This window comes from Mauremys mutica, chromosome 8 (assembly GCF_020497125.1).
Source record: "Mauremys mutica isolate MM-2020 ecotype Southern chromosome 8, ASM2049712v1, whole genome shotgun sequence".
NCBI lineage: Eukaryota > Metazoa > Chordata > Testudines > Geoemydidae > Mauremys > Mauremys mutica.
The window spans coordinates 69,397,233-69,423,021 of NC_059079.1; the positions used below are offsets into that span (position 1 = coordinate 69,397,233).

The 25,789-nt window shown below is 48.8% G+C and overlaps 1 protein-coding gene across 1 annotated transcript in view; it reads left to right on the plus strand.

The window, feature by feature from the left end:
• The first annotated feature begins 10,886 nt into the window (after positions 1 to 10,886).
• The window catches only part of OLFML2B (olfactomedin like 2B), a 136,741-nt gene continuing 121,838 nt past the window's right edge, over positions 10,887 to 25,789 (plus strand). Inside the window, exons 1-2 of the mRNA XM_045026747.1 lie at positions 10,887 to 11,223; positions 12,712 to 12,975. Of these exons, the coding sequence (XP_044882682.1) occupies positions 11,044 to 11,223; positions 12,712 to 12,975 (444 nt within the window). The 5' untranslated portion in view covers positions 10,887 to 11,043. The remainder of the gene's footprint in view (positions 11,224 to 12,711; positions 12,976 to 25,789) is intronic.

The window sequence follows — 25,789 nt, forward strand, 5'->3', positions numbered from 1 at the left end:
AAGATAATGTCCAATGGCTCTGCAATCTCATCGGCCAACTCCTTTAGCACCCTCAGATGCAGTGCATCCGGCCCCATGGACTTGTGCTCGTCCAGCTTTTCTAAATAGTCCCGAACTACTTCTTTCTCCACAGAGAGCTGGTCACCTCCTCCCCATACCGTGCTGCAGAGTGCAGCTGTCTGGGAGCTGACCTTGTCTGTGAAGACAGAGGCAAAAAAAAGCATTGAGTACACTAGTTTTCTCCACATCCTCTGTCACTAGGTTCCCTCCCTCATTCAGCAAGGGGCCCACACTTTCCTTGACTTTCTTCTTGTTGCTAACATACCTGAAGAAACCCTTCTTGTTACTCCTAACATCTCCGGCTAGCTGCAACTCCAAATGTGATTTGGCCTTCCTAATTTCACTCCTGCATGCCTGAGCAATACTTTTATACTCCTCCCTGGTTATTTGTCCAATCTTCCACTTCTTGTAAGCTGTTTTTTTGTGTTTAAGACGAGCAAGGATTTCACTGTTAAGCCAAGCTGGTCGCCTGCCATATTTATTTTTCTTCCTACACAATCCAGTGTCTCTGTTCAGGCCAAGATTTTTAGTATCTAGCAAAGTTATGAATTTACACTCCCAGGCTCATCTTTTGAAGGCATGCAGGTTTCCTTTGAGGATGAGGACTGTAGAGTGATCGCTTTGTGAGAAGGGCTCACCGACAGGTGATATGGTGTTTTTGTCTATCATTTTTCTGTCACGTGTAACCCTTTGACCACTACACACAAGTCCAAATATGCTGAACAAGGCCTTGAGAAAAAATGAGGAACAACTTGATGCACCTCAGACACTCCAGAAGGGATCATGTCAGACAAGGAATCAATAGAAGCTCCCACACACTGGAAGAAACTTACCTGGAAATCATGCAAGAAACCCAAAACAACCATTCAGAAAACCTGATGACAGCCATCAAACCCAAAAACAAAAAGTGGAACCAACTACAATTCTACAACCCACAAAACACCATGTCCAGGAGAAACGATAGTGCCAGGATCTACCACATAGGCACTATACAACAACCCAACCTCATCAGTTTATCAAGACTACCCCTAACTGGAGCTAAATTACCTGTACTCTCCAAAGGACTGAACTTCTGCTCCACCACAGAACCTGAATCCATACTAACATGCACTGGCTCTGCCTCAAAAAATTCATAACAATAGCAACATCACCCACACCTACCATGTCCCTACCGACAGTCATAAGAAAAAAAAATTATCTGACTGAACACCCCGCAGAGTGGATGAAATCAAACTCTTGATCGTTACATCAATTGTTTCAGGAAAAAAATGACTGAAATCCTTAACAAACTTTACATCCACTATAATCGCTCCACTGCAGAGAGGACAGTTATACAGTCCCTAAAATCCAACCACCAAATAGTGATAAAACCAACAGACAAAGTGGGCACCCCTGTAGTCCTTAAGCATGAAGACTATGGCAACAAGGCAAATCAACACCTTTCTGACCCCACCTACTATAAAGAACTCAAAGAAGACCACAGTTTACCCAGGGATTTAAGGATCTCATCAAATCCTTCCCCAAACAACTCCAAGAGAAACCTACAACCTCATACCCCATGAACCCACCCCATGGATCTTTGACATGCTTCCCAAACAAGGGAACCCAGGCAGACCCATCATATCTGTCCATGGCACTCTTACCGAAGGAATATTGGGACTCATAGAAACCATCCTCAAAACACTCACCACACAAAGAGGCAGCTTCCTCCAGGACACAACCAACTTCCTCTGGAAACTCTGCAACATTAGCAACCTCCCTACGCCATCTTTGCCACCATGCATGTCACCTTTTTATACGCCAACATCCCTCACAATGATGGCATAGCTGCTTGCCTCAAATATTTACCAGATAATGGACACTCACCTCAGATATCCACTCCAAACAATCGCCAAACTCATCCTCACCCACAACAATTTTACATTCAACAAACACTTTGTCCAAACCATGGGAACAGCCATGGTACTAGGAAGATTCCCCACTGTGCCAACTTCTTCATGGGCCACCTTGAAGAAGAATTTCTGGACAAATGCAACATGAAACCAATGATATACTTGAGCTACACTGATGATATTTTCATCCTCTGGCCAGATGATCCAAACTCCCTCACAGATTTCCACCACAACTTCAACAACCACCACATGTCCATTAAACTCAGACAACTCCTACACCAAAATTAACTTCCTGGACACCACAATCAGCTTCAACAATGGAACTATACAAACAACTATATACAAGAAATCCACGAACCACCACACCTACCTTCATAGATCCAGTAACTACTCCAAACATACCAAGAAATCTGCTATCTACAGCCAGGCATTCAGATATCACAGCATATGCTCTTAGGAGAAAGTCAGAAAATCAGGTGCCAGGCAGTAGTGAGTAAAATAGAGTCATGTAGCTGCCACTGGGTGGCACTGTGCTCTCATCTTGGGAATCTCAGAGACCACTGAGTGAACAAGAGACCAGGCTGCAAAGCAGCAGCTGGGAGAGAGCGGGAGTTTCAATCCTTGGCCTGTGTCCAATGGGCTGTGACAGCCAGGACCTGAAAATGTGCTCCCCTATTGCCAGCTGGGACTGCTGTAGAACTCCCACACAGCCCAGTTTGGGGAAAGGTGTGTCTATATGATTTTATAAAAATATGCTAAGGAGTGAATATAATGTAACTGGAATATGCTTCATGCAAAAGGTCTCTTGTAAAGTATCATTACAAAGCTTATAATCTACTGAGTGTGATCATCCTATTTTATAAATGTACCACTCTTGTATCTGAAACTAGAAATATGAAATATAAATCTGAGGACCTATTGTAATTATGCAAAGTGTGGGACATTAATGGTGATTTTGAATCTTGATGACTCCCATTAACCAGGACAATTGACTGCAGATGGCTGTGTTTTACCTGTAAATCTTCCTATATACCTGTGTGCTGGCAAGTGGGCAATGAAATCTCGCAGTGACATGAGATCATGTCACCTGAACTGGAATACATCTTTAACCTGGTGTCTTTCCATTGAGAAGGAGGGGGTGGGAACCCAGAGAGGGACAAAGGATTCCTGCCTTATGCAAAAGATATATAAAGGGGTGGAACAGAACAAAGCAGGAGGAGCCATCATGAAGAATCCTTTAGCTACCACCTGAGCTGGAACAAGAGCTGTACCAGGGGAAAGAATTGTCCCCAGGCCTGGAAGGTGTCCAGTCTGAGGAAAAAACTTACTGGAGCATCTCTGAGGGTGAGATTATCTGTATTTAGTTTGATTAGACATAGATTTGCGCATTTTATTTTATTTTGCTTGGTGACTTACTTTGTTCTGTCTGTTACTACTTGGAACCACTTAAATTCTACTTTCTGTATTTAATAAAATCACTTTTTACTTATTAATTAACTCAGAGTATGTATTAATACCTGGAGGAGCAAACAACTGTGTATATCTCTCTATCAGTGTTATAGAAGGCGAACAATTTATGAGTTTACCCTGCTTAAGCTTTATACGTGGTAAAACGGATTTATTTGGGTTTAGACCCCATTGGGAGTTGGGCATCTGAGTGTTAAAGACAAGAACACTTCTGTTAGCTTCTTTCAGGTAAACCTGCAGCTTTGGGGCAAGTAATTCAGACCCTGGGTCTTTGTTGGAGCAGACGAGAGTGTCTGGCTCAGCAAGACAGGGTGCTGGGACCCCGAGCTGGCAGGGAAGGCAGGGGTAGAAGTAGTCTTGGCACATCAGGTGGCAGCTCCCAAGAGGGTTTCTGTGATCCAACCCGTCACACCCAGCTTCAGAGGAGGGGGTAAATGGGGGTATCCTCTCATGTCTGTGGGAGCTATCACAGGATATTGGGCCTCCAATTGCTATGATCTCTTATAAATAACTTTTCTGTATGTAATGCTCACCCTGCCCTATACTGAATAACCTGATAACCCTAACCACTCACACGGACCCTCACCTCTGATCCAAAACTAATCCATTAATCTCACCCTGTCACTCATCCCTGAACTACATCTTAGCTCCAGCCCCCTAATGCTAACTATAGCACAACCCTGAGATGGCATCAGCTCCAACCCTAAAGCACAGGACTGTTGGGTCCATCAAGCAGTGTGGTAGAGAATGTATGGGTCCCCAGTGATGAATGGCATCACACAATGGTGTGTTGTTAGGGTCCAACAGGACATTCCTTCCAATATGGTGGGAAGTGTTTGGATCCTGGCATAGCTTCTATTCCCCCAATGGCATTGCCCCTCTGCAAAAACTGGGGAAGTGGGAAACCAAGAAGACAATCAGGTCAGTGCAGGCCGATGTATTAGGGCCCTGTTATTTTTTTTCCTACAATGTTAAAAACTTGTTATCCCCCAACTGGATTGCATGGGGTGTGAGGATCCAGGAGGAGACTTTGCAATGTACCAGGAAGGTGAGAGTTCATTCTCTGACTGTGGTTTATATTTTTAACTCATGAGGAAATATTGACTAGTTCAGCAAAAACAACACTTGCCCCCAGCCACACAGCGAGGGACTAACCGTAATGGCTGCACTGCACCCAGTTCCAGGATACCCTGGGCCCCTGCTGGCCCCACCTTGTCTTTCATAAAGTTTCCTTCTTCTAACTGGTGTTTTGTGGGTCTTGGGTTTGTTTTAAATCAAAGCACTAAGATTCACATGGCCAGTTGAGGGCTTTAGTTATAGCTTGTTTCTCTTTATTGGCTAAAACAGGATCATCACTCCTGAGCCAGCACCATACACAAGGCCTGTGCCCAGCCCCTTTCTCTACATATCTTATCTGGCCCTGGTCATGCAGCAGCTGAGCCCCTCACAGCCATTAATGGCTTTGTGTCTTCTCCACAGCCTGGTGAGATAGGGCAGTGAACTGGGACTCAGGAGACCTGGTTCAATCCCAGGGTCAGCCACAGACCTTGCACTCGTCACTTGTGCCTCAGATCCCCATCTGTTAAATGGGGACAGACGCCTAGCTAATAGGCCACCACGGAGTTAGGAACCAATGACATCCAAGTTTAGGTGCTTGTCCAGGGATCTCACAGTGGCCAGAGAACTTGATGTGCTCAATCAACAGCTCTACAAAGGCCTGAGAGCAGCAAGCCAGAGACATTGAATCATTAACCACAGAAAGTCCTCTGGCTGGCCTGATGCCCTAATATTCGGGGCCTTCATGTAAGCATGACAAACTACAGGTGCTGATACAACGAACTTATCCCTTGATATCAGACCAGCCAGCTTGCAGAGCTGAGCCTGTGACCATACAGAGCCTGTGCCTTGACACAAGCCAAGAAAGGTTCACACTGACAGGAGTGAGCCAGTCACCTGCACAGAGGCCAGCTTTGACATCAGCCCAGAGTGGTGAAATCGCTGAGCTAGTGACATCACCGACCAGTCCCCGGACAGCAGGCCAGCAAGCCAGAGGAAGGTGCTAAGTCAGTGACTTCACAGAGCCTGAGCCTTGAGCCAGTAAACTCAGAGAGGCTTGTACCTTGACAACAGCCCAGCAAGCCGGACGTGTGGAGTTGGATACTTCACAGAAGCATGTCCCTTCGCACAATTGTGCTGGATATCAGCCCCGCAACCAAGAGCTGCTCTCAGGACCTGCCATTAGTGCTCAGCTTGGCTCAGCTGTGGTTAAAATAAGTGAGAATGCTGGAGATCACAAGCCCTGTCCTCCACTAAAAGCAGAGGGAGAGTTTCCTCCCTTCTCCCTTGCTTGAGCTCAGCTCTCCCTGAACCCTCCTTTCAGTCTCTTCATGGGCTGCTTGGGGAACTGCAGTGGGAGCAACAGGCCACATTGGTGCTTGGCAGAGGAGTTTTCTGGGACCCAGGCCTTCCCACCAGCACCCTCTCTTGCCCAGAGTGTGAGGGCATCTAGAGGGGAAGCAGAAAAGATGGTCTTGCTTGCAGGCCAGTGGCTGCAGAAGGCCAACCCATGGAGTTTTTACAGAACCCAGAATTGCCCTTTCTGAGGTTTCACCCATGCCGTATTCCCATTGGCTGTCTGGATTCTGGCTGCCCAAAATTTCAGACCAACAGCTCTGGCTCCCTCCACACTTCCCCTGACAAGGGAGGACACCGCTTATGTCTTGCTCTTGTTCCCAGCAAATCTTGCAATGTAGAGGCCTACATTTTCCATGCCCCTGACTCCTCTGGGGATTATGCTTTCCAGAAGTCCTTGTGGCGGAGAGGGGAGCCTTGCCCCACTTGCCTTCAAGGCCTAGGTTCCTGACCCTAGAGTCTGAGTTTGAGCTGTGTCTCAGACCAAACTGTCACGCTGGGATGACTTCCTTTCTCCCAAGGGTTATGTCTTTTGTTCCATGGGTCTGTCTTTGCAGTACGACTTCTGGAACAAGGCAGAACAGCTTCAGAGACTTCCCTGATCGGCTCTGACGGGCCAATATTCCCTGTTCTGTGCATGCCATGCACACTTTTGCGAGGCTAGCTATGGGCATGTTTGGGGACATGGTCTCTTTTCAGATACTGTTATTCCATTGGCCCTGTTCTCCTTCCTGTGTTGTGTCCCATCACACAATATGACAGAGGGTCACTTCGCCATGTGCTAGTAGTGCCCATGATGACATAAAGCCTCCCGCACTGGGAAAATCCCCCATTTATTCTGATCTTTAACCACTGCCCTCATATTTCACCCTCCATAGCTCTTCAGCCTAGCTGGTACTTTCACTCTCCAAATATCTGCAGAGTGCTTTCATTTCCATCACTCCCCATACACACCCATTGAAATCTTCACTTAGCCGTACTACACATATTTTAATCTGTCCTCATCATTCAGTCCCTCTATCACACTGTGGCTGTAGTTGCTTTCCTCTGAACTGCTTCCCACTTGTCAGCTCTTCCTGGTGGAGCCCAACATTAAATACCTTAGTCTAGGTGTAGCTGCACAGAGAGAAAAGGTGAGTAAATCCCTCTTCTATGATGTGATGCCTTTGCATATGCAACCCCAAAATGGCACTGCCCTTTTCTGAAACCATACTGTATTGCAAATGTATGTTTTTTAGGGCTGCAGTGTTGCCCACCTGAAGCATTCAAAAGCCATGAGCCCAGGTTCCAGAAAACACAAGATTGGCTTAAAAAACAGGAAATTTTAAAAAACATCTAGGTTCTGTTTATTTGCTTTCTGGTGTCATAGCCTTTAGGGGCTGTGTTTTGAGGCATTATGGTGCAACCAAGAGGGCTAGAAATGGACTTTTTAGAATGAAAGCTGGGATTCAAGTATATTCCCATGACTCCAGGAGCTGGGGCTTAAAAAACCATCAAAAATCATAAGACATGATAAAACTGCAAGAAATACCACACAGTGGGGCCTACACCACATGTCCAGCCTCCTGTGTGACACTCACCATCTGTCACGTGGCACGCCTGCCCATGGGATTGCTTGCAGTTGATTCTCCCAGTCTCTGGAGCTGTTGAAACCTGCTCTGCAGGCAGGTGACAGGGTCTCTCTCCCTCTTCTGAGTGCTCCCACTGCCAGCCAGCCCCACATGTTCGGGGGAGAGACTCAGCTGGCAGCGCAGGGCAGCAGGAACCATCTAGTAAAGGGTACTGCCTGCAGTGATCACTTTGGACATTTGCTTCCCTCTGCAACTGCCAACTGCCCCACATTCTCCCCTCCCTCCTGCTCCCCCTGCCCGGTCCCCTCCCTCCAGCTGCTGCCTCCAACTGCCCCACATTCTCCCCTCCCTCCTGCTCCCCCTGCCCGGTCCCCTCCCTCCAGCTGCTGCCTCCAACTGCCCCACATTCTCCCCTCCCTCCTGCTCCCCCTGCCCGGTCCCCTCCCCCCAGGGCCAGCCTTAGGGAAAATGGTGCCCTGGGTGAACTTGTATTTTGGTGCCTTTGGTCCCCATGAGGGCTGTGCCCCTCCCATTGTCCCTGGCCCTTGTGGGTGCCCCCCATTGTCCTTGGCCCCCATGGGGTCTTCACCCCCCTTCATCCTTAATCCCTGCATCCCCTTCCTGCGATCACATGGGAAACTGACCTGGATGCACAGAGCAACTGGCTGCTCCCCCACTTGAATGCTGCTCCTCTGTGCATGGCTAGGGGGCTCTGAGGGGGAGCAAGGGACAACATCAGCTCTCTCTGCATCCAGGTCACTTTTGCCACCTGGTCTGCATAAGGGGAGGACAGGAGAATAGCAGCTCCTGATGCTCGCCTCACAGAACAGCCCAGATGGGGAAAGTGACCTGGATATATGGAGCGCTTGGTGTTGCCCCTCGCTCCCCCACTTAGAGACCCCTAGGGGGCCGCAGAGGAACGTTGGGAGGCTGGGCCGGCTTTAGGCACCGCGGGTCCCAATTCGAAGGAGCTGCTGCTGAAGCCCCACTGCTGTCTTCGGTGGCAGCTCAATCACTGCCGCGGAGGAAGGACCCTCCACCGAAATGCCGCAAAAGACAGCGGCAATGAGTGAGCTGCCGCTGTCGACAGTGCCGGGACTTCAGCGGCAGCTCAATCGGCTGCCGGTGCCTTTGGCGGTATTTTGGCGGAGGGACCTTCCTCCGCGGCAGTGATTGAGCTGCTGCCAAAGACAGTGGCAGGACTTCAGCGGCAGCTCCTTCAGGATGTTGCAGGGCCCTCTTACGGGTCCGGGTCCGATTCCAGGGAATCAGCTGAATCACCCTAATGCCGGCCCTATTGGGAGGAGACGAGCAGTATCTGTGTGTCACCGCTTGCACGCCCTGCCCTGCATTCCTCTGCTGGAGGAATCAGGGAGAAATCTAGGCATCCCCCCAATGTAGCACTCCCCTGCCAGGTGTGAGGAGTTTCTGACTACACCAGCAGCACATACCTCTGTCCCCTTGACCATGGCACCTCTGGGTGGTTTTCTGGGTGGCCTACCCCTAAGGCTGGGCCCGCCTTCCTCCTTTGTCTCTGACCCTTCTCAAATGATTAACATACATGAAAAATAAACACACCCACACCCCTCCCAAAACCCAGACACAACAGGATGCTGGTTTGCTCTGCATCAGGTAGCCTTCCCCACCCCAACTTACTGTCTGCCTCGGCTATTCAGGCTGTGAGTGTGTGGGGGCAGAGATCACCTCTCATCTTGCATCTGTGCAGAACCTGGCACAAGAGGCCTGGATCTCAGGTGGCCTTTATGTGCTGTTAGTTCTAGTATTACTATCTCCTGACAATGCATGCTGCTGCGCAGTTTCCCCAGAACCCTCCCCACTAACCCAGCATTAACCTCACCAGCACCTCTCCAGAGCTACCCCCAGAAACCTCCCCACCAGCTACCCCTCAGTCGGGCAGGGACGGGCACAGCACTAACCCCCTGACAGATGTAATCCACACACTTTCTGGGTATGCTGCTCTGTCCCTTTTAGTGGCACTAAGACCACTCAGAGATTAATGAGTCTGCTTTATGGCCTTAGCCAGCGGCGGCTCCAGGCACCAGCGCTCCAAGCGAGTGCCTGGGGCACGCCCTGCCAGTCCCTGCGAGGGCGTCAGTCAGGTCGCTTTCAGCGGCGTGCCTGCGGGAGGTCCACCGGTCCCACGTATTTGGCGGCAATTCGGCGGTGGGTACGCTGAAGCCACGGGACTGGCGGACCTCCCACAGGCACGCCACCGAATCCGCGGGACCGGTAGCTGCCTGACTGCCATGCTTGGGGTGGCAAAAAAGCTAGAGCTGCCCTTGTCCTTAGCTAAGGGCCATGTGGCTTTTAGTTCATGCATTTAGCTCCAGAGGTCCCTGGTTCAATCCTGCTTGCTGATGACTGGGGTCTGTCTGTGTTACACAGACACTTTCTAGCTACCCACAGCCACACCAGTGCCCCCCTATGCCAGCTCCTACACACAGCTCCAGCCCCAGTCAGGTAACCCCCAGCAACCACTTGGGTACAAGCCATCCAGAAACCCTGGTTCCCCCACTACACATACAGCACCCATCCAACATCTCACCCACCCAGCAGTCCTTGTCTCCCTCCAGCCCTAAGCAGCCCTTCTAGCTGCTTCCCTCACCTTCCCTGGAGATGGGGGAATCGCACCCGGAACCCTAAGCTGTGTGGTGAATGTGCTCTGCTGGCGGCCAGCACAGTGCCTGCCACCCCTAAGCTCCTACACTGGGACCCATACTGTGCCACAGAGGTTCTCTGGGGCTCCCCCTCCTGCATGGATGCTGTGGTGCCTCCTAAGTCTCTGTCAGAGGGATGATCGAGGGCTCCCTTCTCTGTTCCCTTCCCCTGGTGCCCGTTGTCTCTGTCTGTGCAGGGGAGCCATGTGCCAAGCTTGAGGTCAGGGCCTTCGGCAACCACTCTTGCATTAACCCAGGTAGTCCCTCTCCTTGGCTGTGGCCTGCTGGGTGACTGTCACAGTGCTAGGCTGGTTGGCTGGCACAGCTAGTGTGGGAACCAGATGCCACTGTCCTGTGGGCTGCTGGGAGGGGTCCCTGGCTGGACAGAGCATCAATGGGATTGGGGTGGGGTGGCAGCCCCAGCCCCTCAGCGCAGGGGAGGGATGTCAATGCCCCCGTGCCCGGGGCGCGCCCATCCCTTTGATACAGGCTCTGGGGACATAGCACCCCAGTGGGGGGAAGGGCTCATTGCCCTGGGCTCTGCCGAGCGCCCTCTGAACGCTGCCTCGACCTGCCAGCCCCGGTGCACGGCATCTGCCCGGGGTGAACGGGCAGCCACGGGGCGGAGGGGCTCAGACCCTTGGGGCGGGCGCTGGACCCCCAGCTTCCAGGCGCCGGTGCCAGCCTCTGGCCCGGGCTGCTCCTCCTCTGTCCCTGCCCCGGCCGAACAGAGACACAATAGCCAGGCTCCTCCTCCCGCCCCCTGCCCTGCCGCCGAGCCCAGCCAGCCGCCAGCCCGGCGCGCTCCGCCGACACTCGCCAGGGAAGCGCGCCCGGCGGCGCAAGCGGAGCCCTGCGCCCTCCCCGGGGGACATGCGCGGCGCGCCCCGGCAGCGGCCCTTGCCGCGCACGTAGCCCGAGGGAGCCGGGATCTCCGCTGCGGCCGCCCTGCCCGCTGCCCCCATGGCTCAGCCCCTGGTGCTGCTGTGCTGCTGCGCTGCGCTCGTGGCTGTGGGCAGGGGCGTCCCTCCGACTGCGACCCCCGCCTGGCCCGGCTCGGCCCGCACCTCGCAGCCGGAGGGGGTCCCAGAGGAGGAGCCCCTGCAAAACGAGGCGGACAACCAGGAGAACATCTTATCTCAGGTACCCCCCCCCCCGCAGTGTGCAGAGCCGAGCTGCCCTGGCACCAGCCGGGCGTGAGGATCCCTCGCCAGGGAGCTGCGCGTGTGTGTGTGTCACTCTCCCGGCTCTGCACAAAGGCGCGGGGCTTGGCCCTCTGGTGCCAAATTTCCCTAAAGGACGCTGGGGCTTTAACCCTTCCAGTCCCGCTTGCTCTAAGGTGAGGCCCCCAGCCAGGCGTGGGGAGGCAAGGCAGCCAGTGGCTAAGGGAGAGCCAAATTCCTGTGGCTTTACGAATCCGAACTGTCTTGCTCTCCCGCTTTGGGAACTGGATTAGTTATTGGAGCTGAGAGCAGGAGAGGTTTATTATTCTGATTATTGCTGCATATAATTAATTGCCAATCCGCATAGTTAATTCCATTCATCCTTTTGTTTATTTGCAACTGCAGCAAAGTAATTGTTCCCTGTATACAGATGAACTGCTGTATAGGGAACTGGAGAATCAATTCACAGTTTCTCTGTATCATAGAGAAATGATTGAAAATCAAGAATATTCCATGAATGCGGTGTTGTAGCCTGTTGGGCCTACGATATTAGACAGAGAAGGTGGGTGAGGTCATATCTTGTATTCTGTCGGTGAGAGAGGCAAACTTTCCAGCTTACACAGAGGTCTTCTTCAGACCAGACCTCCTGACTGCTCCTGTGTCTGCGTGTTTTATACGCAAATCAGACCGGAGGAAGAGTTCACTGTAAGCTCCAAAACTTGTCTCTCTCACCAACAGAAATTGGTCCAGTCAAAGATATTACCTCCCCCACCTTGTCTCAAGAATAGTGCATCTGGATTAAAGCAGCAAAGTTCAGGGTTTGTTCTCTGTTAGATTTGGCAGATGTACTGTATAGTATTATCTATCCTTGGAAATGTCTAACACAGAAGAATATTGAAAACATACTGTCAAGTTATTTTTATATTTCAATTTCATGACCGATGTCTGTGAATCTCTATAAAGGAAACCTGTGGAATTGTAGGAGACTACTAGAAATTATATATTATCAGGAAGTATATGGGTTACTTTTATGCATTATTCCAGACCACGCATTGACTCCCTTAACTCCTAAAACCCACCCAAGTGCACCTTGTATGTAGTTGCAAAGAATTCAGTGGATTAACTCTGATAGAATCAGTGTATTTAATATAAACTGTGGTGGCTCTGTCCCTTTGTTTAAATTTTAATTTTACCAAACCCTTTGTAGATAAGGATTGTTTGGGCTTGAGCAGTTTCTTTTCCAATGGTGAAAGGAAATACCCCATCAGAAATCCCTCTTTCCCAAATAGCTAAGTAGCAAAAAACCAAGCAGTCTTGAAGAAATGTTAGTCAGCAATTTGTGTAAGCAGTGAGCTATTTCTGCAAGGTTCAGAGTGTCTGAGCCTTTCTCAAAAACTTTACAAAGTAAACCAAAAGTAAAATCTTATGTTAGGAGCAAACTGATGCATTGTGATTTTCTTGTGATTAGTTGCTAGGTGACTATGACAAGGTGAAAGCAGTGTCCGAAGGCTCCAACTGTCAGTGTAAGTGTCTGGTCAGACCTCTGGGCCGAGGCGCCTGCCAAAGGATTAATGAAGGCACATCCAAAGCAGAGGATTTTTACACTGTAGAAACCATCACTTCAGGACCTGATTGCAAGTGTGCCTGCGTGGCTCCACCTTCTGCTCTGAACCCTTGTGAGGGGGACTTCAGGTTGAAGAAGTTGCGGGAAGCAGAGAGCAGTGACTTAAAGGTATCAGTATAGTTCCTTTTCAATGGGAGTGCAAGTTTGCAAAAGACGTTGTGCATCTGAAGCAGGCTTGGCTTGCCCTTTGTAGGTTCAGCCCCGGAAGAAGATCAGTTATAAGGTGTACAAACATAGATTGATTACTTCAGCTGGCAAAGCTGCTGCTAACACTTTGGTGCCAAGTTTTGGCTGTGATAATGTGCAGGAAGCCTCATCTACGGTAGGGAAATTGTTACCACCAGCTAGCAAGTGTTAAAATATCAACAGACGAAAGAAAGGCAATATTTTCCTGAACACTATGTACAGCATAGCTCCTATCCACACAGCAGTGATTTGCACTTATTCCGTGTAGAACAGGGGTTCTCAAACTGGGGTCAGGACCTCTCAGGGGGTCGCGACGTTATTACATGGGGGGTCGTGAGCTGTCAACCTCCACCCCAAACCCTGCTTTGCCTCGAGCATTTATAATGGTGTTAAATATATTAAAAAGTGGTTTTAATTTATAAGGGAAGTCGCACTCAGAGGCTTACTGTGTGAAAGGAGTCACCAGTACAAAAGTTTGAGAACCACTGGTGTAGGACTACTGCTGACATCAGTGGAAGTCATGCAGACATGAGCAGTGGGTATCTTAGGCCAGGGGAGGCTAAGCCTCCCCAAACAGCCAGGCGTGGCCCCACCCATGCTCTGTCCTGAGACCCCGTTCCTGCACTTCCCCCATGGCACCACCCACATTGCTCCTCTTCCCGCCCTTGCTCAGCCTCTCCCCCAAAGCTGGCTGGGGCTAGGGTGGGTGGGCTGACGGGCCAGGGGTTGGGTGTGCTGGCGGGCTGAGGCTCCGGCTGGCTGGGGGTGGCCAGTGCATGGGCCAGCTGGCGGTGTCTTGGGGCTCAGGGCGGCTGGGGCTCAGGGCTCTGCCGGGGGAGGAGGGGGAAGAAGGGATGGGGTAGGGGAGGGTCCTTGGGCAGAAGGGGCAGAGCTGGGGGCTACCCTCCGTGAATGGGGGGCTCTTGCAGAGGAGTACAGAATATGCAATAGATCTGAAATCTGCAATGTTGAAAAGATATTAACAAGTGGACTGGAGAGGAGAATGTTGCCCTGAAAAGCACAGAGTATCCACAGCAGATGTTGCCTATTCCAGTCTGAAATAAAATCCAGTTAAAAACCGGTTATAAACTTTGCCAACTCTTAATAACATCAGTAGTATCATTTAAAACTCTCTTTTTCTGATCTTGTTGCACTTTAATTACCTAATACTTTTTTACAAATGTTATCTCTTGGCTGCTCTTGTATCTGCATGTTTTATACACAAATCTAGCTTAAATGAGTCATAAGGGAGTGATTTAAATTAACACACCACAGTGGATTTACTCCTAAAGTTGACACTCAATCCTTAAGTCACGTTGTTTTCTCTGTTTGCTATAGCTCTTGTGATGTGAAATTCTCATTTGCTGCTCTGTGGATTCAGAGAACACAGAATGAGCTGAGCCAAGGATGGAGTGCATATTTGTCACTTGTCATAAAATGCTGAATGGGGTTACTTCACTTTGTTAAACCGCTGCTCCATTTCACTCCATTGGAGGCTAGTGTGACCCTGGCAGATCAATCTGTAAGGCATTTTGGGTTCCTTTGGGATGAAAGTTACTACAATGTAAATATAAGATTGATATTGCAGTGAACCATCTTGCCGACCAGTAGGGGACGGGCTAGCTGACTTAATAGGTCAATAGGTCTTTCCCATTTCAAATTTTTGTGATGCTACAGTAACATATTAACCCTTTCCTTTCCAAATGACATAGTGAACAGTTATGAACAAGTCTGGGGACTTAACAGTTGGAAGTGACAGAGGAGGAGAATGACCTGGGGGTATTGGTTACTCACAGGTTGACTATGAACTGCCAATGTGATGCGGCCATGAAAAAGGCTAATGCCGTCCTTCTAGGATGTATCGAGAGATTTCCAACTGAGATTGGGAAGTGTTCTTACCATTGAACAAGGCATTGGTGAGACCTCATATGGTATACTGGGTGCAATTCTGGTTTCATATGTTTAAGAAAGATGAAATCAGACTGGGACAGGTGCAGAGAAGAGCTACTAGGATGATCTGAGGAATTGAAAACCTACCTTATGAGAAGAGACTCAAAGAGCATGGCTTGATTAGCCTAACCAAACGAAGGCTGAGGGGAGCTATGATTGCTCTCTCTATATACATCAGAAGGATAAATACCAGGGAGGGAGAGGAGTTATTTAAATTAAGTCCAATGTTGACACAAGAACAAATGGATATAAACTGGCCATCAACAAGTTTAGGCTTGAAATAACATGAAGGTTTCTACCCATCAGAGGAATGTGGTTCTGGAACAGTCTCCCAGTGGGGGCAAAAAACCTAACTGGCTTCAAGACTGAGCTTGTGAAGTGTCTAGAGGGGATGGTAATGATGAGATTGCTTACAATGGCATGTGGCTGATCTGTGACGGCTAGTAACAAATACCTCCAATGGCTGGAGATGGGGCATTGAGTTACTACAGAGAATTCTTTCCCGAGTGTCTGCCTGGTGGGTTTTGCCCACATGCTCAGGGTCTAACTAATCGCCATATTTGGGGTCAGGAAGGAATTTTCCCTTGGGTCAGATTGACAGAGACCCTGGGGGTTATCACCTTCCTCTGCAGCGTGGGGCACGGGTCACTTGCAGGTTTAAACAAGAGTAAATGGTGGATTCTCTGTAACTTGAAGCCTTTAAACCAGGGTGGATTTGATTTAAAACAACAATGTTATGTATTCTGGGTATTTTTCATCAACAGCAAACATATAATATTTTAACAAAACAAGCATATGAATTTTTGAATTTAGTTAAACATTCACGTTTTTTAAAATCAAGTTTGTTTTTGTTAAAATTATTTTTAACTAAAATAGTTAAATGAAATATTTAAAAAAAAACAACAAAAATTAAATCGACTATGTCAGCCAGGTCAACATGAGAAACTTAAAATATTGTCTTCTGCAGCTAACTTAGTCATCTTCACCTTCATTTTCCTGTTTGTTCATAATCTGGAAAAGAAAAACAAGCTTTCCTGCTTTTTCACATCCCAAACGATTTCTCCATTTGGAATGAATTTGTCCAAAGGAAGAAGATACTCTTTCTACAATGGCAGTCTCTAAATCCAAGTGCTTAAGTGACTTCCACCAGTTCACTGGTGTGACTTTCTTTAAAACATCATTAGCAAACATATATTTCTTGAATGGTTCACCCTTAGATCTGAAGTTTATTATAGTTGGCCTTATGGAGGGATGATTGCTGGATGTCCATGTCATAGCTAACTCCTCTTCTTCAGCAGTTAAGGTTTGACCCTGATACCGGGTATTGAGAATATTTGCAAGAAAATGAGCTGGAGATAGTGCTTGTCCTATTCGTTTTTTTAGTGCCATCTATTTTTTCATGATTTTGTTCACAAACTCTTATCAGATTAGGCCAGTTCTTGATATAGTGCTCAAAACAGTCCACTACTGAGTTCCATCGCACGTCTTGTGGGAGAGTTAGCTTGGTTCCTCCCACTTTTTTCTGAGCAGCTGCTGCAAAGTGGTTGTTACGGAAGTATTTTGCAATTTGGACAACATTAGCCTTTATTTCTGGAAAACTGAAGTCTTTGGCTAGGAGGTGCATCAAATGAACACTGCAACTGTATGTTGTTAGCTTGGGACTCTCTTCTAAATTTCTTCTTATCTTGGATACATTTGCAGCATTGTTTGTGACCAACCTGCGTACTAGACATTTGAATTTTTTTTCACAGTTTGTTATAGCTTTTACTGCTGCTACTTGTAAGCATTCTGCTGTGTGTGCATTTCCTGATGTATCAATTGTTTCTGTAAGGAAGACATTCCCTTCTTCTGTTGTCACACAAGCACATACAACAGGATCATTGTGGACATTGCTCCACCCATCAAGACTCAAGTTAACAATTTCATCCTCTAGACCTTTTGCACACTGCTCAATTTCTCTTTCATACACTTTATCCAGCAATTTGCCTGTGACATCTGCTCTGTTGGGTGGACTGTATCCTGGTCTTAATGACTGAACTATGTTAATGAAGCGTGGGTTCAACTTCTCAATCACATGGAAAGGCGGGTTTGTTGCATAAACAAACTGGGCAACTTTTTCATCAATTACCTCATTTTGTAATCTGCTGGTTCTTATTACAAATTTATCTATGGTTGTTTCTGGATGATGGAGATTTTTTTTTTCTTTTTGCTACAGGTGATATACTGTGGCTATGTGACATACATGATGTGACTGAAACACTATCATTGGCAGATAATTCTGAAACTATAGAAAATGATGGTGATCTTGAAGGTAGATAGTCTTCAGAATTCTGTATGTTGAGGATGGATTCTGCTAAACAAAATAAGTCAATGCAGTTATTTAATTATTATTACCATACTGCTCATTTAGTATTATTCGTTGCATTCACTGACACTCAGTACTATTTTAAAGGTGAAATTGTAAAAGGAAGATCTATCTACTTCAGCTATTGATTTTATATCACAACTGCAGCTAAAATGGTAGTATCATAGAGAAACAACTATATTTTTTGCTCAAACATGAGAATTCAAGAATAGTCCAGAAGGAAGACAGACAGTCCTTAAGAAAGAAGTATGAAATAAAAAACTTTACCAACCTGAAGATCCTGCATGTTCAGACATGTTCCTTTCATCATCTTCAACACAGCTTCCTCCTGAGAAGAAACACTTCTCTTGATGTTGTTTCATTGAGGCAACCAGGCCTTGCATTTCTTTGTTACACTGTTTGCATTTTGCACACGTGCCTGTCTTACCCACAGGTAGAGGAACTTCATTAAAATATTCCCAAACTGGGTCTCTTTTACGTCCTGTTGCCATTATAGGTATTCCCTTCTAGTGAGAGAATGGTATGGAAGATCTCAAATTAATGAAAGCTACACTCAGAAAGACCTCAAGACTTCTGGAATATGCTGCTCAAACAGTTTCACTTTTGTTTCTACTGCCTGTCCCTCCTTCCTCACATTTATATCCAGACGTCTTCTCCTTCTCCAGATCTATTCCACCCCCAACAATCTTCTATTCATTGAACTTTGTGAAACTTTGCACTTTTAGAGAGAGGTAAGAGATTGACTCTGTGTACACACATTTGCAGAGGGACAATAGGGTTGAGGTCCGTTATTTCTCATCTCTATATATTATTTATTTTAAAAGATTTTTGCTGTTAACAAGCATATTATCTCTGGAGACACAAATCTATGGTTTGAGAACTGCAAAACTAAGCATCTCTGATGGTATCTTCTCGACCAGAGGTGATACGATGCCCTCTGGTCGAAACGATGGCAAACGATGGCCCGCGGGCCACATAAGGCCCACAGGACCGTCCTGCCTGGCCCCTGAGCTCCTGGCCCAGGAGGCTAGCCCCCGGACCCTCCCCCGCTGTTCCCTCTCCCCTGCAGGCTCAGCGCACCGCGCTGCTGGCACAATGCTCTGGGCGGCCGGGCAGCGCAGCTGCAGAGCCGCAGCCTGACCCGTTGCTCTGTGCTGCACAGTGGCATGGCTGGCTCCAGCCACAAGCATGCCGCCAGCCACCAGTGCTCCAGGCAGTGTGGTAAGGGGGCAAGAAGCAGGGAGGGTTGGATAGAGGGCAGGGGAGTTCAGGGTGGTGGTCAGAGGGCGAGAGTGTGGATAGGGGTTGGGACGGTCAGAGGGCGGGGAACGGGGGGCTTGAATGGGTGCAGGGGTCCTGGGGGGCAGTGAGGAACAGGGGGGTGTTGTATGGGACAGCGGGGGGCAGTCAGGGGCAGGGGTTCGGGGGTGGTCAGGGAGAAGGGGTGGGTGGATGGGGCAGAAGTCCTGGGGGTGGGCACTCAGGAATGAGAGGCGGGGTTGCAGGGGCGGCTCTAGACATTTCGCCGCCCCAGGCATGGCGTCATGCTGCAGGGAGTGCTCTGCCGGTCGCCGGTCCCGCGGCTCCGGTGGACCTCCCGCAGGCGTGCCTGCAGAGGGTCTGCTGGTCCTGCGGCTTCGGTGGAACCGTGGGACCCTCCGCAGGCACACCTGCGGGAGGTCCACCGAAGCCACGGCAGAGCACCCCCCTGCGGCATGCTGCCCCAAGCACGCGTTTGGTGTGCTGGGGCCTGGATCCGCCCCTGCGGGGTTGCATGGGGCAGCAGGGGGCAATCAGCGGTGAGGGTTCTGGGGACGGTCAAGGGACAGGGAGCTGGGGGGATGGATGGGGCAGAGGTCCTGGGGGCCTATCAGGGAACGAGGGGGTTGGATGGGGCAGGAGTCCAGAGGGGGCAAGAAGCAGGAGGGAGATACGGGGTGGGGGCCAGGCCACACGTGGCTGTTTGGGGAGGCACAGCCTCCCCTAACCAGCCCTCCATACAATTTCCGAAACCCGATGCAGCCCTTAGGCCAAAAATTTTTCCGCCTCTATTCTAGACTAAGCACTGAGTCCCATTGGGTAGATAGAAAGATTAACCTAAATAATCTATACAGAAACCCCTGGAACCCTTTTAAGACTGGGTCCCTAATCCATGAACTATTGGAACTCATTTACAAAACTTTTCTTAAACATTACATGAATATATTGTCTCATACTATAGAATTAGAATTTATAATCCCTATTACATTATAGCTCAAAGATATCTCATCATGGATCTTAATTAAAACTATCTAAAGATAGTTTTTTTCCTCAAAAAGCATTTTATCAAAAAAATCAGATTTAAATAAAAAAATCAGATTTTTTTTATTTAAAAAAAGTGTCATTGATTTTTATCCACCCTGCTTTATTCCACGATTTGAGGACTTCAGTAACTTAGCCAGAGGTTAGGGGTCTATTACAGGAGGGAAAGCGGGGGGGGTTGTGGCCTGCGATGTGTAGGAGGTCAGACTAGATGATCACGTTGGTCCCTTCTGGCCTTAAAGTCTATGAAACTGTGAGACTTTGCAGCCATTTCCAATGTCACTGGACCTACAACTTTGCTTAGTAGTCTTCCTATTCATTGTCTACATAGGCCACGGGGACCCCTCTCCAAGGAGCTGTTACTGTGGATGGTGTCAGTGCATAGTTAAAACAGTACCCAGTGCATGGATAAGCTATATGTTATCCAGCTTTTTGCACAGTACTATGTTTGGTTTTGCACGGTGACTCAGTTCACTGTAATGGCTCCATTACCATGTTTACAGTCACAGCTCAGACAAAGTGAGAAGTATGAAGTCATTATGATGATAAAAGGCAAACTCACACTGGGTCTCTTTGTTTATTGTGAGTTAATCTGAGAGTCAAATGACAGACCCAGACACTGAAGTTCTCTTTATCAACAGACATGTGCAACAGCAGTGTGAGCTTCCTGCACATCATCCACACACAGCAGCCTGTCCCAAGCCCAGCAACAAGAGCCTGCCTCTAGGAGGAGTTCATTCTCCATGGATAGTTCAGTCCTTGGCCTCTGCTGAGACTCCCCCCAAGGAGGTATTTACAGCCAGTTGTGGCGTGGATACTTGTCATCTAGGAATGGGCTGAGCCCCGCCAGCTCAGTTCAGAAAGATCCCTCAACAGGGTTAGCCAAACATTTTTTTTGCTGAAGAAATCAAGCTGCAGAAGCTGTGAGAACAGGCTCTCTCTCACAAAGGGCGATGCTTCCTGGTGCCAGACAGGACAGCAATATATAGCCACAGTGCGGAAGCCATGCACTGTAAAGCCTGGCAGGGGGAAGACATGCACTTTCGATTTTTAAACTTTCTCCTTGGGAAATTAATAGATTTTAAGTTCAGAAGGAATCACCTAGGCTGACCTCCTGTATATCACAGACCATCACATTTTACCCAGTTACCCTGATACTGAGTTCAATAACTTATATCTTCCAGAAAGGTTGGATTGGCGAATCCCCCACTTCCCTGGAGAGTTTGTTCTAATGTCTAATTTCCCTCTCTGTTAGAAATGTGGGCCTTATTCTCATTGGGATTGGTCTGGCTTCAGCTTCCAGCCATTGGTTCTTGTTCTGCCTTTCTCTGCTAGATTAAAGAGACCTTTAGTATCCAGTATTTTCTCCCTGTGGAGGTACTGGTACACCATAATCAAGTCACCTCTTGATTTTTTTATTAAGCTGAAAAGATGGAGCTCTTTAAGTCTTTCATTATCAGGCATTTTCTCCAGCCCTTGAATAATTTTAGTGGTTCTTTTTTGCACCTTTTCCAATTTTTCAACATCCTTTTTAAGATTTGGACACCAGAACTGGATGCATAATCCAGTATTGGTCTCACCAAGGCCATATGCAGAGGTAAAATCACCTCCCTACTGCTACTCTCCTGTTTATACATCCAAGCATCACATTAGCTGTTTTTGCCACAGCGCCACTCATTTTTAGTTCCTCATCCACTATGACTCCTAAATCTTCCCAGAGTCACTGCTTTCCAGGATACAGGCCCTCCTCTTGTAGTTATGGCCTGCATTCTTTACTCTCAGATGTATGGTCATACTTGACTGGATGGCTTGGAAAACTTTTAATGGACTCTACAACTTTTCTTTCCTAGGTCAGTGGTGCATATCCAGCCTCTATCAACAATGTGACTATCTGATGGCTGTTTGGTGGCTTATGTAAACTCTGTTGATGGTCTCAGTCCAGTTCCTAGTGGAGAGTAAATGCATATCCACAAAGCAGACTGTGTTACGAAAAGCTGCCATGTCATTTAGCAGAAAGTCTCCCCTGCTGGCAGGCTTAGCAGAGTAGCCACAGAGCCTGGACAGGAAGGACATTGGGTGCCACTCAGCTGTGCCTGAGGGTACGTCTACACTACGGGACTATTCCGAATTTGCATAAACCGGTTTTGTAAAACAGATTTTATAAAATCGAGTGCGCGCGGCCACACTAAACACATTAATTCGGTGGTGTGCGTCCGCGGTCCGAGGCTAGCGTCGGATTCTGGAGCGTTGCACTGTGGGTAGCTATTCCCTAGCTATCCCATAGTTCCCGCAGCCTCCCCCGCCCCTTGGAACTTCCGGGTTGAGATCCCAGTGCCTGATGGGGCAAAAATCATTGTCGCGGGTGGTTCTGGGTAAATGTCGTTAGTCACTCCTTCCTCTGGGAAAGCAACGGCAGACAAGCATTTCGCGCCTTTTTCCCCTGGATTGCCCTGGCAGATGCCATAGCATGGCAATCATGGAGCTTGTTTTGCCTTTTGTGACTCTCACCGTATGTGTACTAGATGCCGCTCACAGAGGCGATTCAGCAGCGCTACACAGAAGCATGCTTTTGCTTTTGCATGACAGCAGAGATGGTTACCAGTCATACTGCACCATCCAAACCCTTCCATAAATTGGAACTGGTGAGGATGATTATGGCTACCAGTCCTTTTGTACCATTTGCTGCTGTCATAAGTGCCCCTGGCTGCTCTTAGCCAGGGGCGCAAAAGCCAAAATTGGGAATGACTCCCTGAGTCAATCCCTCCTTTTTGGTATCTAAAAATAGAATCAGTCCTGCCTAGAATATAGGTAAGTGTACTAGATAACCACTGTATCATAGAACCAGAGAGCACAGCTGCTCTGTGTCAGATCCTGCAGAAACTATGATCTGTATGCTATTCACAGGGGGTGCTCCTGTAACAACCCCACCTGTTGATTCCGTTCTTCCCCCAGCCTTTCTGGGCTACCGTAGCATTGTCCCCCCACTTGTGTGATGAAGTAATAAAGAATGCAGGAATAAAAAGACATGGTGACTTGTTAGTGAGAAATGAGTGGAAGGCAGCCTCCAGCTGCTATGATAGTCCAGACAGGACATTAAGCAGTGTGTAGGAGAGAAGCCCAGCATCCCTCTGCTAGTCCAGGGGCAACTGAATCTGTTCTTTACACATGAAGGGTGGGGGCTGATGGAGCTCAGCCCCCTGTTGCTATGATGACGATGGTTACCAGCCATACTGCACCATCCACCATCCACCAGAAAAAATTAGAGCCAGGAGCCCTTGATCGACCTGACGGATGCTAGTCAGCATGGTTACTGCCCCATGTGCCAATAGGCTGATGACGAGGACGGTTACCAGTCCTTTTGTACCATCAGCCACCCATGGCAGGGGGGGAGTGAGGATGTTGGTGTTGACGGCTGCAGCATCGTGTCTATCTGCAGCATTCAGTAAAGATAGGGTGACATGTAAAAGAGTCAGAGGATTGTTTTCCCTTTCGCTTCTGGGGGTGGGTGGGGGGGGTGAGTAGATTGCCAAGCTATGCCCTGACTCACCGCGGACACTGTGTTTGACCCTAGAAGCATTTGGAGCTCAGCCAAGAATGCAAATACTTTTCAGAGGCTGCAGGAACTGTGGGATAGCTTCAGTCCTCCAGTCCATGAGCGTCCATTTGATTCTTTGGCTTTCCGTTACGCTTGTCACGCTGCAGTGCGCTGAGTCCCTGCTATGGCGTCTGTCTGGAGATTTTTAAAAAAGGATTCTGAATTTCATCTTCTGTAACGGAGCGCTGATAGAACGCATTTGCCTGCCCTTACAGCGATCACATCCGCATGGTCCGTGCTGGAGCTCTTTTTTTATTTTGATTTCGGACTGCATCGCCACCCGTGCTGATCGGAGCTCCACGCTGGGCAAACGGGAAATATTCAAAAGTTCGCGGGGCTTTTCCTGTCTACCTGAGCACTGCATCCGAGTTCAGATTGCGGTCCAGAGCGGTCACTGCTGCACTGTGGGATACCTCCCGGAGGCCAATACCGTCGATCAGCGTCCACACTAACACTAATCCGATATGTTAATACCGATACTAGCGTTACTCCTCTCGTTAGGGAGGAGTACAGAAACCGGTTTAAAGAGCCATTAAAATCGATATATGGTGCCTCCTAGTGTGGACGGTTGTGGCGTTAAATCGGTTTTACGCTCCTAAAACCGGTTTAAACGCCTAGTGTAGACCAGGCTTGAGAGAAGCTTGCAGAGTGCTGCTTGTATTAAATGCTGTGTTCAAGGGTGTCTGCTGAGCACTTGACTCCCAAAATACAGGGGCATGGGGAGAAAACTTTTTTCAGAACCTAAGATGATAAAATTTTGCATTTCTGTAGCAACGGACAAATACTATAAACCTACTGCCTTCCTCACCTCACAGTGACTTAGTGAGTCTCCACACAATAAGATTTGAAATCACATTTCCCAGGGGAGGAAATTGAGGCACAGCCAAGTGATTCACCCAAGGTCATGGAAGGAATCGTTGTTGGAGCTTTAACCAGAAGACCTTCGTCCCAGGGATTGATGTTTTCATGATTTTTTTCTATTTCAAAGGGAGCAGTTTTGCAAAGGGATGTAAACATCCCCCGGCCAGGATGTGAACAAAACTGTTAGAATCTTGTATTACAGACCAAGACCATGCATTTTGTTAAACTCAAAACTCAGCCTAAATTATGCCCAAAAAATTGCTGTAGTGCATGAATCTTTTGAGGGACTCTGGGCAGTGTATGATTCCTACATGAAATGGGTGAAACACAGCAGTTGTTGCTGTTTTACTGTGGGTTTTTAGGACCATTTCAGTTCAAAACTCAAAGCAAAGTCTGAGGAGTGTGGATCAGTGGGAATTGAAATCAAAGAGGAAGTTCTTATAAACCATTGTGGCTTCTGCACTCTCCAACTGCACCTAGACTGTAGCTGTGGTTGCAGGTGTATATTTATTATGTGGATACTTGCCCATTAAGACATGAATTGAAAATACCAGTTCATTTCACCCTGAGCCAATGCTGAGGTGGGCACATCTACCTGTGGCTGGAGAGAGGAGGCATGTGAGAGACGTCTGGGCATGGGGCTGGAGGAAGCAGGTGCGTGAGAGACTTCAGGATGCAGGGCTGGAGGGAGCATGCGTGTGAGAGACGTCAGAGCTCAGGGCTGGAGGGAGTAGGCGTTTTTGTGACGTTGGGGCATGGGGCTGGAGAGAGTAGGTGCGTGAGAGATGTCGGGGCACAGGGCCAGAAGGAGAAGGCACGTGAGAGATGTTGGAGCATGGGGTTGGAGGGAGCAGACACGTAAGAGACATCGAGTCTCGGGGCCAGAGGGAGCAGGTACGTGATAGATGTCAGGACGTGGAGCCAGAGGGAATAGGCGTGTGAGAGACATTGGGAGGCAGTGCTGGAGGGAGCAGGCATGTGAGAGACATTGGGGCGTGCAGCTGAAGGGATCAGGTGCCTGAGAGATGTTGGGACGCAGGGCTGGAGGGATCAGGTGTGTGAAAGACATTGGGGCGCAGGACTGAAGGGAGCAGGCACGTGAGAGACATCGGGGCGTGGGGCCGGAGGGAACAGGCGTGTGAGAGACATTGGAGCATGGAGCTAGAAGCAGCAGGCATGTGAGAGAGGTCAGGGCACGGGGCTGGGGGGAGCAGCCATGTGTGAGAGACATTGGGGTACGGGGCTGGAGGGAGCAGACGTGTGAGAGAGACGTTGGGGCCGAGGGCCCGAGAGAGCAGGCCCCTATGAGAGATGTCAGGACACAGGGCCGGAGGGATCAGGCATGTGAGAGACATCGGGGCATGCGGCTGGATGGAGAAGGCGCGTGAGAGACGTTGGGGCACAGGGTCATAGGCAGCAGGTGTATGAGAGATGTCGGGGCATGGAGCTAGAGGCAGCAGGCATGTGAGAGACGTCAGGGCACTGGGCTGGAGGGAGCAGAGGTGTGTGAGAGATGTTGGAGCCGAGGGCCCGAGGGAGCAGGCCCCTGTGAGAGATGTCAGGATGCAGGGCTGGAGGGATCAGGCATGTGAGAGACATTGGGATGTGGAGCTGGAGGGAGCAGGCATGTGAGAGACGTCAGGGCACTGGGCTGGAGGGAGCAG